Source organism: Tachysurus vachellii, chromosome 15 (genome assembly GCF_030014155.1).
Source record: "Tachysurus vachellii isolate PV-2020 chromosome 15, HZAU_Pvac_v1, whole genome shotgun sequence".
NCBI lineage: Eukaryota > Metazoa > Chordata > Actinopteri > Siluriformes > Bagridae > Tachysurus > Tachysurus vachellii.
In genome coordinates, this window is record NC_083474.1 from 9,150,609 (window position 1) to 9,169,123 (window position 18,515).

Consider the following 18,515-nt stretch of genomic DNA (forward strand, 5'->3'; position numbering starts at 1 on the left):
GTTTTGTTTCCTGAATGTTAGCCCCTACGGGAACCATTAGCTCATGTTGACAGTGTTGATAAAGAGCACACGTGTACGTGGAACGGCTGTGACCTACAGATCGCTTGCTCAGTTAAAGGTGATGTATGTTTTATATCATATATGTGCTGCTGAATGCTCAAATCTGATTGGTCTGTAGGTGTTATTTATATTTCCTGTAACAGAAACTCTGTAGTTCTGGCTTTAAATTCAAATCACAGGTTTTTCATTATGTCTGTAACATCATAAGCTATATACTATTCTTTATAGGTGCTATAACATAAGCGATAACAGGAACTCACTTGTTTTGTGGACAATAAATTGAACTACAAACAAAAATTTTTTTTTCCATAATTAATAAAAATTAAATTGGTTGAAAACGAATACACATGCTGTCTCAACATTTCTCATCAATGTATTTTATGGTTTATTCCTTACTCATCCCACTATCTGGATCACTGATTATATAATGACTTTAGTTTTAGTTGATTTGATATACTACAATAATTTAGGGCAACAAACGAGCCGGGACCGAAGATATAACGTCTCCGACATTATGCGTCTGACTGAAACTTAGTCATACGGCACCATGCTGAGTTGTTTATGGTCCTTGACATTGTAGCTTTATGGAGTACCTCTGCTGTAAATAAACATAGCTGCTCGCCATGCTCAAAGTACCAATAGACGATTTTAGCCAACATCTGGAATAAATCTGAATGAAGCTGGTCCTGAAAATATTGCGTTTTTAATTATTCCAATATATCAGATTCACAAATCTATGCACTATAAGTTGTGGCCTAATGGTTAGAGAGTTTGACTCCTAACCCTAAGGTTGTGGGTTCGAGTCTCAGGCCAGCCACGACTGAGGTGCGCTTGAGCAAGGCACCGAACCCCCCCCAACTGCTCCCCGGGCGCCGCAGCATAAATGGCTGCCCACTGCTCCGGGTGTGTGTTCATGGTGTGTGTGTGTTCACTGCTGTGTGTGTGCACTTTGGATAGGTTAAATGCAGAGAACAAATTCTGAGTATGGGTCACCTAACTGTATGTCACATCACCTTCTCTTTTAATTTGCTGTTGTGAATGGGTAAGTTCACTCAGTAAGACTGAGATTATAACCTGTTTTTCTGGACCAGACGTAACATACGATCAATATACCAATATACACTGAAGATGTTTGGGTTAAGATCAAAAGAGGAATATGGAAAGATGGATCAAAATTTCAGCTTTCATTTCCTGGTATTTACATCTAGATGTGTTAAACAACTTTCAACAACAGACCATCCGATTATGAGGTCAGCAAAAGTTCATGAACAGACTTAACGTAAATAAAACGATATTGGTTATATCTACAAGCCAGAGACCCACCAACATCATCAAACTGTTTTTGATGCTTTTCCAAACTCTTTTCCACATCTTCTTTCATTTGGTGTTTGTTTTGAAGAGGAAGTTCTCCATCCACTCTCTTCTTCAGGAAGATAGTTGTGTTAATGTCTGGTGTTTGACTTCTATGATTTTCCCTGATGAATCAATTCAAATTCAAAATTTATTTGTCACATACAGAGTATGACATGCAGTGAAATGCTTTAAGTTTTCGCATATCCCAGGTTATTATGAGCCCTGGGGTCAGAGCGCAGGGTCAACCATAGTACGGGATGCACTTATTTCCAGAGATTTCAGAACAGCGTAACAGATATTGCGTCATAGGGTAGGCGTGGCCTATTTGATAACCTAACCCTAACCCTAACCGTAGTTTTTGGTTGTTTATTTGTTTTCGAAAATAGCTTAACTGTAAGATAATAAAGCATAATAGATATAAAATATAAAATGTCCTTCATCATCCATCGTAGGTATGCTTTGTTTTTTGAAAGAGGGCGTTTTTCCAAGACCTTCAGAAACACGCCCACTTTACGTCGTGTTAACGAAACACCTGGAATTTAGTGCATCCCGCCATAGTACAGCACTCTTGGAGCAGGTGAGGTTAAGGGCCTTGCTCAAGGACCCAACGTTCATATCTCAGCAGCTTGTGAGCTTTGAATCCTCGACCTTCTGATCAATAACCCAAAGCCTTATCCACTGAACCATCAGTTCATCAAGTACTGAAGTACTTTGTTGTGTCGGCAGTGCCTTCCCAATGACATTGAATGCATTTCTCTGTAAATTGGCTGATAAATTGTTTCTGTATACTTCTGAATTTATTTGGCTTCTAACATCATTGTGAGAATGTTTTAGAAGCAGCCTGCAAGCCCAGGCCATGACACTACTTGCACTCTGCTTGTATATTTTGAATCATGAGCAGATCCTTCATTTTTTCACACTTTGGTCTTTCCATCACTTTGCTAGAGGTTTATTTTGGTTCCAGAACTTTTCTGGAATTGCTTATCTAGCCTAGTGGTTTTTACTAATGATGGGTGTTTTGTTTTTGGTGGTATGGCCTCGATATTTCTACTCTCAAAGCCCTTTTCAAATGTTGACTCGTGAGACCTTCACCCCTGTTTTGTGAAGATTGCTGATGATGCCAGTGACAGCTCAAGCTATATTTCTGTCATCAACTATTGTTTTCCTCGCCGTCCTGTTCAGTGACTGGTTGTTGGTTTCACCAGTAGTTTCTTTCTTCTTCTGGACGTTCCAATAACCAGTCGTCCACAAGTAACAACAGCGATCACTTGATAAACAGGTGGGCTCAAACAAATACCATTGTCTTCTAAATTGTTTAACACCTCTAGATCTAAATATCTGGATATTTAGCTGATATAATAGCTGTAACTCTTCTTATTTTCATCTTATGATCACAAACTCAAAAGATTTCAGTGTAGAGCGACAACAATAGAATTGTCTTTACTGTTCCAATACTTTCGGAGTATTTTTTAAAATTTTTTATATGGATTCTAAAAAAGTAAAAATTAAAAAAAGCATGATGCATAGCGAAAAAAAGCAGTCTAGCCCTTCTGATGTATTTATAGTTGTGTCTGGGCTGAAGGTTAAGGATGACAAAATGTGGCATAACCCACAATTTGTAGTGGACTGCTTTTGTTGTTAAATCTAAAACGGTATGTACAAAGCCAGGATACACAACACCATTAAAAAGGGGTATGATTCAAGAGAACGGTGGTAGGAGAAACATTGAGTTATTTACTGTGGGTGTGTGTGGGGGTGTGTGGGGGTGTGTGTGTGTGGTCAGAGCTAAGATTATAGCTCAGGATATATAACTCAATGATTGCATTATCTTAATAATATTCTGTCTTACAATTAATGCTTCAATCTGTTCTATTAAAGTGGCATTGAGGGTAATATTTTTGAGCTTGTACCCATGCCATTGCGGTTCAGTGCTATAAGTAAACGACACTAATCCAAGATGGGGTATTGTCACTGAAATGTGGATTACATTCATGTACAGCATGTCCTGAAGTGTGTATTGCTTTTATACCGCAGTGATTTGACAACAGTGACGATTGTATTAATACGAACGTATTAATAATGAACGATGCGTCTTCGGAACGTTAACAAGTTCTTTCCAAGTTGGCTCCATGAGACATGTTAGTTCCTGTTATCATGTATATAGCTGTTATAACAGTTGTTTCCTTACAAGCATATTTTTTCCCTTCTTATAAAGTTAATTAGAATATATGTCTATTTTTTAAATGCAGAATATTGAGCTAAAGGAAAACAACTGAATATCCCGAATTGCTTTTACTTGTGATCTCATCTTACAGAAAACGTCTTCATCATATCAGCTACATGGTTTTTCCTTAACTACCTTTAACTTGTCACTAATGTGTCACTATAGAAACAACAGCATATTGGAACTTTATATAACAATATAAATTACAGCTGGAAATAACTACCATAGTTCTGTTATAGAAAATTCATCAACATCTTCTGATCGTTCATATTCAAGACCCATGAAGTTTTTTTTCTATACAAAACGACCTTCTAAGAAGTGACCGGTGTGGTGCGGGAGACGATTTCTGGGTTAGCATTCAGAAACGAGAAGAGGACATGCTTGATGAATTTGCATTTCCCAGAATTTAGTCAAGGAGCTTTAGAAGGCTTCCTGGTTGGCCTCCAAATCCAGAAGTGATTCAGGGGAAGTATAGTAGTTGTGATCTTGTTCTCTTTACTTTAGAGTCGAGTCAGAAGCATCTCATTTCCCCTGTTTCCTTGCACGTTTTTTGTAAAAACAGACCAGGAGTGACCCTTCACGTGTTGCCAATTAGGTCTGGCTGTAGCACGCATTATTAAGTGTTGATGTGGTCTGGTTGCCGCACAGGTCCATGGAGAATTACCAAACAGATCAATGGCAAATCCAATGGAGGATATCCGTAACAGAAGTGAAGAAGCGCTGTTAATTTAATACCAACACTTTCTTGATTTCAGTTTCACCAAGATGAAATGTGAGAGCAAACATTGCTTGACCACAGTAGTAAATCAGTTACAAGGCCTCCTGGGTTGGTTTCCTCTCAGATAGAATTGAATCTATATAAGGATATGTTCTTAGTCTGAGTATAGATATATAGCGGGTTTGACTGTGGATCGATGGTTTCATTTGAATGTCCCTGCAGTGGAACTGCTTCATTTATTGCTTTATGGTTACTCTAAAGACTTATTTTCTTTTCTGTGTCTTATTGCCTCTGCGTGGATTTAGCCTTTGTATAGAGCTGTGCATCGTTCTGAGATTGTGTCATCGCTTCAGCAAGGAACCTGCTGTTTCTGATCCAACATGATTTACACAATCATGATTTTGGAATGTAGAGTCTCTCTCTCTCTTTTTTTCTTTTTTTTCAGCATGGATATATAATGCTTCAAGGTCTCTTTTTATCAAACCCATGCTTTTTGACACGTACAAGGTCTGTGAATGGCTTAATGTCTCACCTGTCCCAAGTGTTTGATGTGCTTCAGTGAGGTTATTTGGGGCAAATAAAGTCAGCTCTGACTCAAGCTATTCATATTAAAAACCTTGAAAAGGATTAAAGCAAAAGGAGCGTGGGATTCTGACATTATTGCCTTCATTCTCTTTCTAAATTTGGACAGATAGCAGCAGCTGTGTGGAGCTTTTTCATTTTTTCATTACTGGCCAATGACAATCGGTGAGATGTCAGTCGCAGTAAGAGGAGTGGCCGTTCCTGATAGATTCTCTTCTGCAAGCTCTTAATATTTATAAAACGGCAAAGGCAATTCAGTTAGTTCCAGCATCTCATCATTTTTACTGGATATATTGTCCTTGTTTTCCTTGTTTTCCTGGGATAGCTTTTGTTTTGATCTGTAAGTACTGGACCAAAATGTTGAATGTTGAGCAAAGGTTATGTTGAGTGGTGTTCCCAGAGTTGCCGTCCTTTTTACATTGTGTGTAGGAGCAGCACAAAGTTAAGCTTACATATGAGTTATCGGGTAACAAAACACAAAAAGTCATCTTTTTCTCCTCAATTTAATGGAAGAGTCACTCAACATTTCCTCCAGTGTCACATGCTCTTGATTGACCTTAATTTGCTGATCACCTTGCAAAAAAAAAAAAAGAAAAAGAAAAAAAAATCAATCATTTTGACTGGAACAAAGCACAAGGGCTAAATTATGCCCCCTTTCCAGCAGAAAGAACCGGGTGCTGGTTCAGAGTTCTGGATCGAAGTTGGTTCCACTGCCGAACCTTCTAAGAACCGGTTTTCCTTTCCATGGGCTAGAGAGCCATCACAGAGCCAAGTGTTACTTCACTGTATACAACGTTATACAGCAACGTTAGCGCAGCAGCAGCAAACACAAACGCAACATCAACAATGTGGAAATTGTGGAATTCCCTGCCCTCAGAGATTAGGAATGCCGAATCCCTGGGTGTTTTTAAATCCCACCTTAAAACGTACTTTTTTAGGGTAGATTTTATGTGATTACTTTGTTTGTTATTTATTGGCTTTTTATTTTTGTATGGTTAGATTTAGTGCCTGTTATGTTATGTGTATCTGTTAATTTCATCTTTTTATGTCAAGCGCTTTGAGATGCTACTTTTAAAGGCGCTATACAAAATAAAGTTTATTATTATTATTAACAATGGTGGATGTTGCTTTAATGTTGAGGCTCATGGCTTTGCGAACCTACGTTGGCATCCAAACGGGGCAAATCCTGATTTAAAAGGATTTAAAAATGGCGTTAACAACGTTCTCTTTTGTCCTTGTAACCCCAGCCCCTGATGCAAGCGGTTCTAAAGTCTAGACCAGCAACGTTTTGGTGCTACTTAAGAACCACTTTTCCTGGTTCAGAGCCGGTGCTTTGGGTGTCGAAAAAGAAAGAACTTTAAATCAGGCTCTGGCTCCGAACCAGCACTCAAACTGCCTTGGTGGAAAAGGGGCACTAGTGTTTAACTTCAGGAGCCATTATTACCCTTATGTATAAAACGTATCATCTTAGAGACACATTCTCTTGAGATCAGCTCGACAGCCTCTAGACAGAGTAAGTTTTAGCAGTGAGGCTGGAGTCTTTCCAAGCATTACAAGTCAACTCAAGAATGCTTTGGCACCTTTCATGAAAATGAGCAGCACATGTCATGAGTCATATTTTTGAGTTTAAACATATGGAGAAACTGTAGGGGTTTACATTAACACTTAAAAAAAAAGAGTGAGAGAGAGAAGTAGTGCGGTCTTTTTTAGAAAACTTCGGTTTCAATATGAAAACGTGTTGAAGACTCCCCTGCTGAGAACTGCAGCACAGAGCTACTTCCTGTAACATCCAGTAACATCCACTGTCATATTTTATAGCGAGTGCTTTCTCCTCCTGTCGACCTGCCACTCGTGAAGCTTCCACACACCTTATATTCTATCTTTCATCTAGTGGTTTATTTTGAAATGTGCGACTCAGATTCTGATAAACCGAGCCATTCTGAAACGAATCTTTGGCTGGTTCTTTGTTTGCCTCACTGCCCTCCTCTCCTCACTGTGTGTATAGGGGAAAATGTTTAGTCAGGTCATGTGGGATTTTCTATTCTGTACGCTTCATATATTTAGCTTAGGTAAGCATTATATTGATCCGATTAAAGCGTCTAATAATAATCCACTTCCATCTGTCATTACGTATGTCAGCTCCTGAACTTATTTCTCGCTCAGATTATTTCCCCTTGAGAAGGCAGACGAGACGCGGCTGTCTCATCTCGCAGAGGCGTCAAATTGTATATATTTTTTTCAAGGTGATCTAAAAACATGGACTTGTTTCCTTTACTGAATTGAGTAACAGCGAATCATTTGGCAAAGATTTTTCTGGAAGCTTTAAACTCCCAATATTATCCTGGCTATATTACAGCTGCCGTAAAAAGGCTTGGAGCATCTTAGTATCACATTGTATAAATTCCCTTTTAAGTTTAGATTTACATACCCGATAAGATACGATCAAGACTTTGAATGAATATATGTAATAATTCTAAGACTCGAATTTGTGCCTGTTTTGAGGTATTCATTTTCAGCTTTGAATTTCTTTGTCATGTCACAATCCACAGTAGGACTGGGCGATATGGCTGAAAACTGTATCACGATATCAGTGTTTCATTTCGGTCGATATCGATAATTATTGATATTTTTATGACCCATTTAAAATAAGGACCAGGAGAAAAATATATTACATTTAAACATTTTTATTTTAAACTTCCTCTGATCATAATCCCCTCAGTTATTATGACAAAACTCAAATAATTATAATGTAAACATATGTTTAAAGTCACGATGAACACTTAACAATTATCTCTTAACATTTAAGGTGCAAAATGAAAGAAAATGTATGAAATGCTTAATAAAGTGTAATAAAATAGTGCAAAGTGTTAAATATAAACATAAAAACATGCAAAGTGTTAAATATAAACATACGTGTTTTAAAATATGTGCAGTGTTTTGTAAACATAAATAAAACTGAGGTAGACTGAGATACAAACAAACCTGATACAGTACAGTAACATTGTTTGAAATATAAAACCTGCAGAAATATGAAAAAGTAACTCTTAAATAAGAAGTTATTCTTACTCTAATCATACTTGAAGTTGAACTATTCACTTTTTTATTGCACTCATTTTCTGCTTATCAGTCGCCGGTTACTGAAGAGGAATCCAGCAGACCAGCACGAGACAACGATATTGCGCAACCAAACATGATACTGTTACATGATTGGCTGTTAGCGTGTCACTCCCTACGTTGCTAGGTTACCAGAGAGTGAGTACCTTTTGTTAATGCAGAAGAATAAAAAATATCGAGCGTTTAATCGAACACATTTTTTATTGATATGGATCACGTGTCTATCGCGATATATATCGTTATTGCTTTATCGCCCAGCTCTAATCCACAGTTGTGAGAAATGGCTCATATAAAAAAAGAAACACGCAGCTCTTTAGGAATGTAGTGTTTCTATGTTTTAGAAGTATATAGGTTTAATTAGTATATTGATATAGGTTTCTGGTTTTACCTTGTCTACTAGGGCAATATATTTAGAGAAAATAGTGAAAAAAATAGTGGTTAGTGGTAACACATTCAGTGTAAATGGTGATATTAGATCCATTTCTGCTCTCTGAGATGCTTCAAGCTCTTGTTCATAAACATCTATAACTTGAAGGTTACGATTCCCGGCAGAGGAAGAAACATCCCACACCTAAATCCAACAGTGTCCTGATTCATTTTATAATCAGAACCCAGGCCATAAAAAATTTATGTTTATTGGAAAAGTCTGATAAGTCCATTTCCATTTCTCTGGTGTAAAAACGGTTCAATTATTTACTTAAAGTTGGGGTGCATGATGTTTGAAAGCCAATGTTGACATTTGAAATCACCAAAACAAACCCGCCCCTGACCCAAATGGGTGTCACCCCTGTTTTGATAGCTCCGCCCCACACATACATACGTAACCCAGGACACTATTATGGCGGAACCTGCTAGGGCAGCTGGCCGAGGGGATATTTTAATCAATAAATGAACTCAATGAGTAATACTGTGGTAATACAAATGTGTTTTTGTAGTACTGTGTGTTGCACCGTGAAAGGTTTAGATATGTTTCACGCGGAAGACGTTCAGTTCTCTCCAGCGTTGGAAAGCTGATCCTATATTAACATGGGTCCTGCTTCTTGCGTTATCGTAAGACTTTTTCTGCTTTTCGTTTTTATCCGCCATGTCAATGTTTCAATCGCTTTCTGCTAATGTCAGACATGCGCACTGAACATTCTCTCCACCCCATACTAACAAGACACGCCTCTTTCTGCTCATTGGCTACACATTTGTTTTGTTTGTCGGCCCGACTCAGTTTTCTGAAGCATTTCTCAAACATCGTGCACCCCACCTTTAAGCTTATACAGTCTTTCTGGATAGCCTTCTTTTCTTATTGAGAAAACGCACAGTGGAGTACTGGGCAGTAATGATGCTATATATTCCAGAGCTAGGGATTGTGATAAAGATAATGGAGGTAAAAAAAATATCTTATTCTGCCGTCCGATCAATTTACAGAAATCCATATTTTGAGTCAGCTGTTATAGATGATGTTTTTTTCCTCACTGGAAATTTTAATGTATTTTACTATCAAAGGACCTATAAGCTGCTGAAAGTATTTATCAGTTTCATTTGCTCACTTCTTTATATGTCCTTAAGGAAGGAGTTTAGGATAAAAAAAGAAACTGTAAGAGAATTCAGCAGGAAATAAAAAAAAAAAAGCCGGCTTATATGTTTATCTGCTTGTTAGATTTATTGGATATAGAGACATCCAGCTGTTCTATACCCTACTATATCCTCCTCTTCCTGACTTCCACAAGTGTGTATATGCATGGGATTTGTTCAGGGCAGCTTGTGGCCCTTTGGTCAAAGAAAAGCACAGGAGAAAACCTCATGACATAACCATCGAGTGTGAGCCAGGGCTGTGTGGTAAACTTTTTATATGTTCTGTCTATTGTGCAGTTTGCCACTCGGCCTTTAAATCCGTGTAGCAGTCAGCAGTTCAAAGAGTGTGAGTGATGCTGGAGCACAAGCAGAAACTGTGGCTTGAACGAGAGCCAAAGATGAAAAATAATGATAACAATCCATGTTTCTCAAATCAAACTAATGTCCTGATCTTGCATTTTTCTGAGTTCAAAGTTCTGCTTTTTCAGGTTCCTGAAGTTCTGTATGCTCCTCACGTCTTCTCTTTTTTCAGTCATTTGTTCTCATTGTAGTTAGATGAATAAGTCTAAGCAAATGCCATAATTTCATAACAGTGTTGGTGATGTGGCTCTGTTCTGGATTGCTCTTGCAGGCCTGATGGAGCTGGGAACACGACGAGTGTCTCACGGAGAAGATCCTGATCTAAGCCCGTCCTTCAGCAGGGAGTCCTGAAAAGCGGGTATCGTTCTGAACCCTTCCCCTTCCCTTTTCACCAAATACAACCCCATCCTGTCTGGCACAGGAGCATCCCTGGCTCCTTTTCGGGCCTCAAAATGATTGGCAAACTGAAGCAAAACTTGCTGGTGGCCTGTTTGGTCATCAGCTCTGTGACAGTGTTTTATCTGGGTCGGCATGCAATGGAGTGCCACCACCGTGAAGAGCGAAGCCAGCCACTGCTGGGCAGCCTGCATGCTACGTTGCGCACTGGACAGAACATCAGCGCCCCCTTTGTTTACAATAAGGACATGCCGCTGATCTTCATCGGAGGCGTGCCTCGCAGTGGAACCACACTTATGAGGGCCATGCTGGACGCACACCCGGACGTTCGCTGCGGTGAAGAGACACGTGTCATCCCCCGCATTCTGGCCATGAAGCAGATGTGGAGCCGCTCGGGACGTGAGAAAATGCGCCTAGACGAAGCTGGTGTTACAGATGAGGTGCTAGACTCTGCTATGCAGGCCTTCCTGCTAGAGATCATAGTGAAGCACGGAGAGCCAGCCGCTTACCTGTGCAACAAAGACCCGTTTGCTCTCAAGTCCCTTTCGTACTTGGCAAAGATTTTCCCGCGCGCCAAATTTATTCTTATGATCCGTGATGGCAGAGCCTCCGTCCACTCCATGATCTCTCGCAAAGTGACCATCGCTGGCTTTGATTTAAACAGCTACCGGGACTGCCTTACAAAGTGGAACCGGGCCATAGAGACCATGTACACTCAGTGTTTGGAGGCAGCGGACAAGTGTCTGCCGGTGCACTACGAGCAACTCGTCTTGCATCCGGAGAAATGGATGCGGACGCTGCTGAAATTCCTAAACATTCCTTGGAATGAAGCTGTTCTGCATCATGAGGAGCTCATTGGGAAAGCAGGAGGTGTATCGCTCTCCAAGTAAGTGACTGGGGTGTGTTCTTTTCCAGAAGTTGTATAAAGGCCATTCTTTTCAGCAGAAGACATATAAAGGGTGTTATTAGACACGGTTTTAATTGAGTAACTAGACCTAATAGGCTTCCTGTAATTACAGTCTAGGGAAGAATACTAAAACAGAAACTAACACCCATTTAATTCTCCTGGTCTCTGACACAGTGACTTGTCTTTTAGGTTTTTGTGCTCATGGCTTCTGTTCTTTTTATTTAAACAAGTACTTATTATTTAAATATGTGCCTGGTCTCCTTAAATTTTTTATTTTCTACTGTCCCGATGTAGGACCTCATACTTCTATATAAATTCGTTCTTTAGTTGCCAAATTGAGAAGTAAAACTGAAAGCACATTTTCTTTTTTTTTTAGAATATCCACATTATCTGATTGTTTTCTGTTAGTGGTAAGAGTTAAAGGAATGAAGATGTGGTGAGTGCTAATGACTGGTGAATGAATGTTGGGTGTGTAAGACAGGATAAACGATTGGGCAAGGACGACGGTCACGTTCCTCACACTGTTAAATTGTGTTTGTGCAAGCCTTCAGTGATACGACTTTGTACAGGATTAAGCGGATGTAGTACAATCGTATAAACAGCACGTAAGCTCACCTTATTTCCAACTAGGTTTTTTTAATTTTTTTAAAGCAAAGTTTTTATTTAATATATGTTTTAAAGAGTTCTATCACATTTTCTACAGGTAACATGTGCAGGATGTTGACAGCTTTTGCTTGTGCCAATACACTGTGGTTTGCAGCTGCATTAAAAAAGTCACGTTCTAATACAATCATTACAAAACACCTTAAGTGTGTTTGTTAAATTGACCATAAATAGTGAAATGACTAGGGTTGGGAACCGAGAACCGGTTCTTATTCAGAACCGGTTCAGTTTTTTAACAGGAACCGGATCCGCGCAGAATCTTTAAGTTTCGGTTCCAAACGCGGTTCCGATGCGATGACGGGCAAAGCGCTGTGAGCGGTCACTTTAAATAGCCATGTCTTACCTCATGAATATACATTGTTTACACTGTTTACAGTCACGCAACCAAATTAACACAGTTTACCACAGAAATCAGTCACTCGCACTGCTGTGCTGAGGTACACTTTGTGTTAAACACGTCTAAAAAACGTCTAAAGTGTGGATTCATTTCCAAAGCTACAACAATGAAGCAAATCTCCCCCCTCTGAGAGGGTTTTCTCCACAGCTGGAGATACAATAAGCCCAGTAAAGGTCTCGTCTTCTCCCAGAGAAAGCAGACATGTTAATGTTTCTTCAGAAAAATTGCTAACTGTTTTGCTAAGTTGTAATTCTGGATATGATGTTGGATTTATTTACATTTAAATTGATATGAATTGAAATGCTCTGTTATAAAATATTTAAAGAGTGATTAATAAACACAAATGGAATTGTTTAAGTATTGCGCATTATTTTTCACATTATGGAATGTTCATATTATGGAATCGGAATCAGAGCCGGGAATCGTAAGGCAGAACTGGAACCGGAATCGGAACCGGAAAATTTCTTTTGATACCCAACCCTAGAAATGACTGTGGGCCTCAAAACTGACCACCTCTGATTTGCTTTAGAATTATTTCACAAAAATATAATAATGGCACTATTTCCAATAAGTAGTGTGTAAAATTTCAGGTTTGTTTACATGGTACTCTCTGAAATCTAGTGTTTAGATCCTCAGTTATACTCAGAACAAAGAAAAAAATGCAAAAAGGTAAACTGTATATATAAGGTACAGTAAATATATAATGTACAGTATACTAGATTTCAGTAATCTAGACATTATATTTAAGTCCAAGCTCTAATTGTATATTTTACGGTGCACTCTTTATTTATTATTTCTTTTTCTTCTCTAGATAAAATCCTTTCAGACTGTTCTGTTTAAATGTTTTCTTTGCTGCCTGAGAGCTGCCACACTAAATATTGTTGTATTATATACAATGAAAATGAAGTATCTTACCTTACCTTATTGTACCTTAGACTTTTCACCAATCTTATGTATAAAATGTTTTATGTTATGTAAGTTGAATACATCTTTATAGTAGACCAAAATCTGTCAATTCTATGCAGCTATCATGTGTAGATCTTATGAGTAATACTGATAGGTCTCTATATGATAGGTCTCCTATTTACTATAACTATTTACAGGGTATATTGATATTTCATAATTCCAGAAATTATGAAGCCAATCTGAGACGGTCAGTTGGAAGCATGTTTTAAAACATCTGGTGATTTGAGCTGGATTTTGGGAAATTGGGCTTGTGTCATTATACAGTAGGTTAAAAAACATACATTAGAAAAATAGTGATTAGGTTTAGTGATTAAGATCTCCATCTTGTTGCAGTGTGATGTTTGCAGTGGCTTAGCGTTTAACTATGAATCTCCTAGAAACCCCAGAGCAGATTATTTTGCTTGTAAATAGAAACACAGCTTTCCTGAAAAAAAAAAAGTCTGCCAAAGTTGTATTTGCATAATTTGCTTCAGGACACAAGCAGGCATGACCAAGTCCCAAATCCCAAACAAGGGAAAGTGTCTTGTTTCCTGGCAGTTCAGATGATAATGGCAGCCCAGAGCAGATCTGATTTAAACCCACAAACTCCTGCTTTAAAGTCTACCAATAAAGTGTCGTTGACAAATCCATACGAGTGTATAGGCTAATTTTGGGGTTCGTTAGAGAGTCCAAACGCATTTGATTCTTGAGTCAAACACTCATGCTACATTGCAGCACTTCACTCCATCTTGATCCTCTGTAGACATTCGGCTTCTGGCTGGAAGTCATCTGTAGAAAGGAATACAAAATGTTTTTTGTTAAGCAGCATGCAGGCAGACGAGGCGATGCGGTTCGCTCTCAGGTTTTCTCTCAGGCTGCTGCTCAAGAATTCAGTTTTTTTTTTTTTTTGTTTGTGTTTTTTCCTGAGGCTCTTTGCTCTGCCTTTCATCTCGTTGTCAGGCAATTTAGCAGTAGGACTAAAGTAACTGCTCAGTGAAACACGTTCTAAAATTGACCTTGCTTGTGTTTATCTCATGTACTGTAAATTTAATTTCTCACTTTACTTTTTAGCGGCCTAGTCGAAACATCTTCTGAAACGGACACTGGAGCAAGCCTCGTTCAAGCAGAGTGCATTAAACTTTCCACAGTGGCACGCAGATGACCCGCGTTCTTGTTATCTTTGTTCGTTCTCTGAGCTCTAGAAGGGGGCAGGAAATAACACTGAGGTTGAGAACCGTTAGTCTTACTGTTTGTCTTTTGTATCAAGGCCAGTAGCGGATCCCAAGGCTTGTGTTCTTGGAAGTTCTTGTGTTTTTGTATAATGATGTTAACTTTTTAGAAGTCACATTATGGTGGATTAGATTACACACACCAAAACTACGGCACGATTGAACTTCGTTAGAGAAAAAAAAACAGTTTGCAATAATTTGATGTAAATTGACAAGGAAGGTTGTGTGATTGTCTTTCACCACATTAGATATGAGCAGCTGAGAATTGTAACAAGGGGCATTATACGTGCTTTCTTCCTATTTTCCCCCCCAGAATATTTGGGTGATGTAGTATGGTCTAGCTCTAGTTCTCCAGATCACTGTTGTATACTTTAATGAGAACTTTACTCCTTGAGTTTCGTGTTTCAGGCTGGGTAAACAGTGGCATATCTGCAGTGTTGAAACTTCCTCTAGAGGAAATTGCAATAGGACACCGTAAGCGAGTAGTTCACACTACTCATCATCGCTTGGCTAAGACTTTCCCCATTATCTTAATTACGACATATTTATAATAGTTTTATCTAATAATGGTACAAACACTAGCTATGTTTACTAGCTATATTATGCAACCTAATTCTATTATGATAACACATCTTTTATTTATTTATCTGCCTCAAGTCAGAACAGTGTAAACCGATTGAGACAGAAATGTTCAGTCAAAATAAAAAAAAAATAAAAAACATAAAAAGGGAGAAACTTTATTAAAACTTAGATTTATTTTAGTTTAGTTTCTCTTAAGCTTCAATGATATGGAGAAATTAACAATATGGAGAAATTAACATTGCAGCCGAATATCTGGGATTTATTATTATTTTTTTTTTAATCTAAGCTTACAGTGTTCGAGTACTGCAAGTTCTAAGAAGTGTTTAACAAGATAAGAAGGTAGTGTTTTTTCTTCATATTAGTTATGAAGCGTATATGTCTGTGTCTGCGCATGCGTACATTCTTGATTATGAGAACATTTTGAAAAATCGTGTTAAAACTTTCATTAAAATAAACCTAGTTTATCTCAAAAATCACCCAGGGCTAGTTACATAATGTATATAACTAGTGAATAAATGGAGATGTGGGTGAATTTTATATATTGTGTAATGCAAGCTTGGAGTGAACTTGAAAGAAATGAAAACCATTTTTTCCTCTTTTGATTAATTGCAGCTGAAAGCCCTTGCTTTTCTCTTTATTTGCGCCTTTTCCAGTTTACATGCTTTACTTGAATGTTTAAACTGGTTTGCTTTGTACTGTTCCGGTTATTCATGTGAATGCATCTAAATACTAATGTTTCATTGTTTGACTACAACCAGGTATGTATACTGTATGCTCGGTGTCTTGAGGCAGAGTTTCTGTGCTTGAAAGCTTCAAAAACACTTAAATAGCTTTAAACTTGTTAAAATTAGCAAAGTCCTTCCAATTGCTATGGGTTTCTGCTTCTGAATGGAATCTTCGGTGGTCTACTAAAAGTCATTGTAGGTACTGAAAACACTGCTGTACTTGTTGATTCCCAGACGTTGCCTCAGCGCCACACTCTAAACCTGTCTTTTAGGGGTGTTAATGTAAGGATATTGGGGAAAAATATATGGTGGGTAGAGCTGAAAGGATGAAGAAGGCTGGCTGAGTTTTCAGGATGCCAGATGGTACCCCCTCCATTGACCATATGCATGTTGTTCTTCAACACATTGATTCCGATCAAATATTAATAAAAAGGGACCTGATGGCGTGTCCCAAGCCACAAACTAGCACTGGGCACATCACATGACCAAACCGATGTCAATATCGCTCCTGAAAAAGACCATGACGAGCGGTGTTCTATGAATACACTTGTCAGTTATTGACAGGAGACAAGGAATAGCAGCATTTGACGTAGAAGCTCCGCATTTAAATAAACAGCCTACGCTGCTATGAATTATCACTCAAAAAAATATGCACAAAAAAGCAAAGCTCTACCCGCTCCTTCCCTCACTCCCCAAAATAAACCATAGATAACGAATCAACATGAATCAAGTGTGATTGACAGTCATGTAGATGTTTTGACATATTATCTTACGCCCTCTGGAAATTCTTCCCTTTCTTCCCATCGCACGTTAGTCATCTTCGGCTTGATTTTTCAAAACGTTCTAACGCAGTGCCGTTGCGTTCTGTGAAGGTAAACGGAGAACGTTTTAAGTTTAGTTATGTGAAATAAATTTATTGTAATACCATCTTTAGTAGAGGAGGCTCTGAATTACAGAGAACGTTTCATCCCAAAATGTGCATAAACTTTCAAAGAAAAAAAAGTGTTGAGAGTGATACAACAGTAAAATGTCAGCCTTATGGACAACATTCTGTAGGAATAGGCACTGTAGCTCTTTGGGCTTGGCAGGTCTGGAATAGTGAGACAGGCCAAAGCATGGGTTTCCAGCTGGTATATAATTTTCCTCACAACAAGTCCATCAGCATATCTTCAGTGCACACTGCACCCAAGGTGGCCCTCCAGTTTTTATGAGGTATTTGGTAGAACATGTCTACTCAAGCCTCAATCATACTACAGTCCTCCAGGGCAACTGGGGCACCATCGCTCATTTTCAGAGGAGGCATTGATAAGATTTAAGGTGGGGGAGGGGCCCCTACAGGGCTCTAATGGCTGATGATGAACTCAGAACCCCACCCAGACTCCCAGAGGGCACTTACAGAAAACCATCCCTTAAATTTGGCACAAAGCACCTGCCAGCAAAGTGCCCAGGTCTCTATCTATGGTGCACCACATAATCCAAGCACAGAGTCACTAAAGCCAGGACATGACCATTAAGATCCATTACATGTTCATGTTTTTAAGGTGACTTGTGGCAGAGCTCTGGCCATTACTTAGTGTGATGCAGTTGGGATTTCTCTTATCTGACTTTAGGAAAACATCACCCTGCAGGAAAGCACTAGAGCTCATCATGAATAATTGACAAATAGGCAGAAGCCATTAAGCAGAGCTCAATGAGGAAGAACTTTAAATGTTTTTTTTAACTTGTTTGTAGAGATGAGCAGGAACAGTGTTTTTATAGGTTTTATTTATAGTCAGAAAAAGGATATTTCTTAATGTTGTAGTATCCTGTTTGCATTGCTCAGGAATCTGCTTGGAGCTTTAAAATGCCTTGAACAATTGAGTCTTGCTTCTGCTCTAACACACCTGACCGATTTGAGTGTTTTTGTTTATTCTCCATATCGCCATATCGATCTCCATGTTAAGAGGCCTTATGACTCTTGTTGGAGAAATGGACATCTGTAGCTCTGTTAAATTATTCCTCTTTCTTTACCAGCACTGTTCTCAGACTCGTTGGGGATTTGTGATTTCTAAAAGCACTCCTGTACACATGGGCTCTGGGTAAGGAGGAAGAAGATTGATCCGGCCTATTTTGGTCAGCCCATGGGAACGTGAATGAACAAAACTCAAGTGCTATAAGCTTCAGTTCTGCTGATCCATAAGAACTAATTGTCAAAATACAAATACTGATATAGAGCATTCTGGCATCTAAACATCTTAAACGTAAAACTTAGCATGGGGAATTATGTTGCTAGCAGCACATAGCTATCATCAGCATAATGGACCTGATTGCTTAAACCGTTTTACTAATACACTGACATTACATTCTCCTGGCAGTATAAACAAATTTATTATTATATCGCTACAAATCTGATACCTTTCTCAACGCTAAGTGGAGCGGTAAGAAAGGGGTGACGTTTGGCCCCCTGCCGGACAAATATTTCACATCTCTTCAAAATAACTCAAGATTTTTTTTTTTATTCATCTGCAGGGTTTCCCGCAGCGCTTTTCAGTTCGGACGGCCCGCCTAAGCTTGGAAACCCGCCTTAACTAGGTCGCCAAAAAAAAAAAAAATTCCGCTGCACAAAAGGCCGTCAAGTGCATCTCGGAGATCAGTGAGAGACAGAAATGAGAGACAGACGTGGTCCGTCACTGTCTGGAGGATAACTAGCCAGTTGAT

At 38.8% G+C, this 18,515-nt stretch overlaps 1 protein-coding gene across 2 annotated transcripts in view; it reads left to right on the plus strand.

The window, feature by feature from the left end:
- tpst1 (tyrosylprotein sulfotransferase 1) overlaps window positions 1–18,515 on the plus strand; it is a 44,065-nt gene that overhangs the window by 3,405 nt on the left and 22,145 nt on the right. For both annotated transcript variants that reach the window (XM_060888430.1, XM_060888429.1), the window contains exon 2: window positions 10,246–11,256. In XM_060888430.1, coding sequence (XP_060744413.1) covers window positions 10,427–11,256 — 830 coding nt within the window. In that variant the 5' untranslated portion in view covers window positions 10,246–10,426. The remainder of the gene's footprint in view (window positions 1–10,245; window positions 11,257–18,515) is intronic.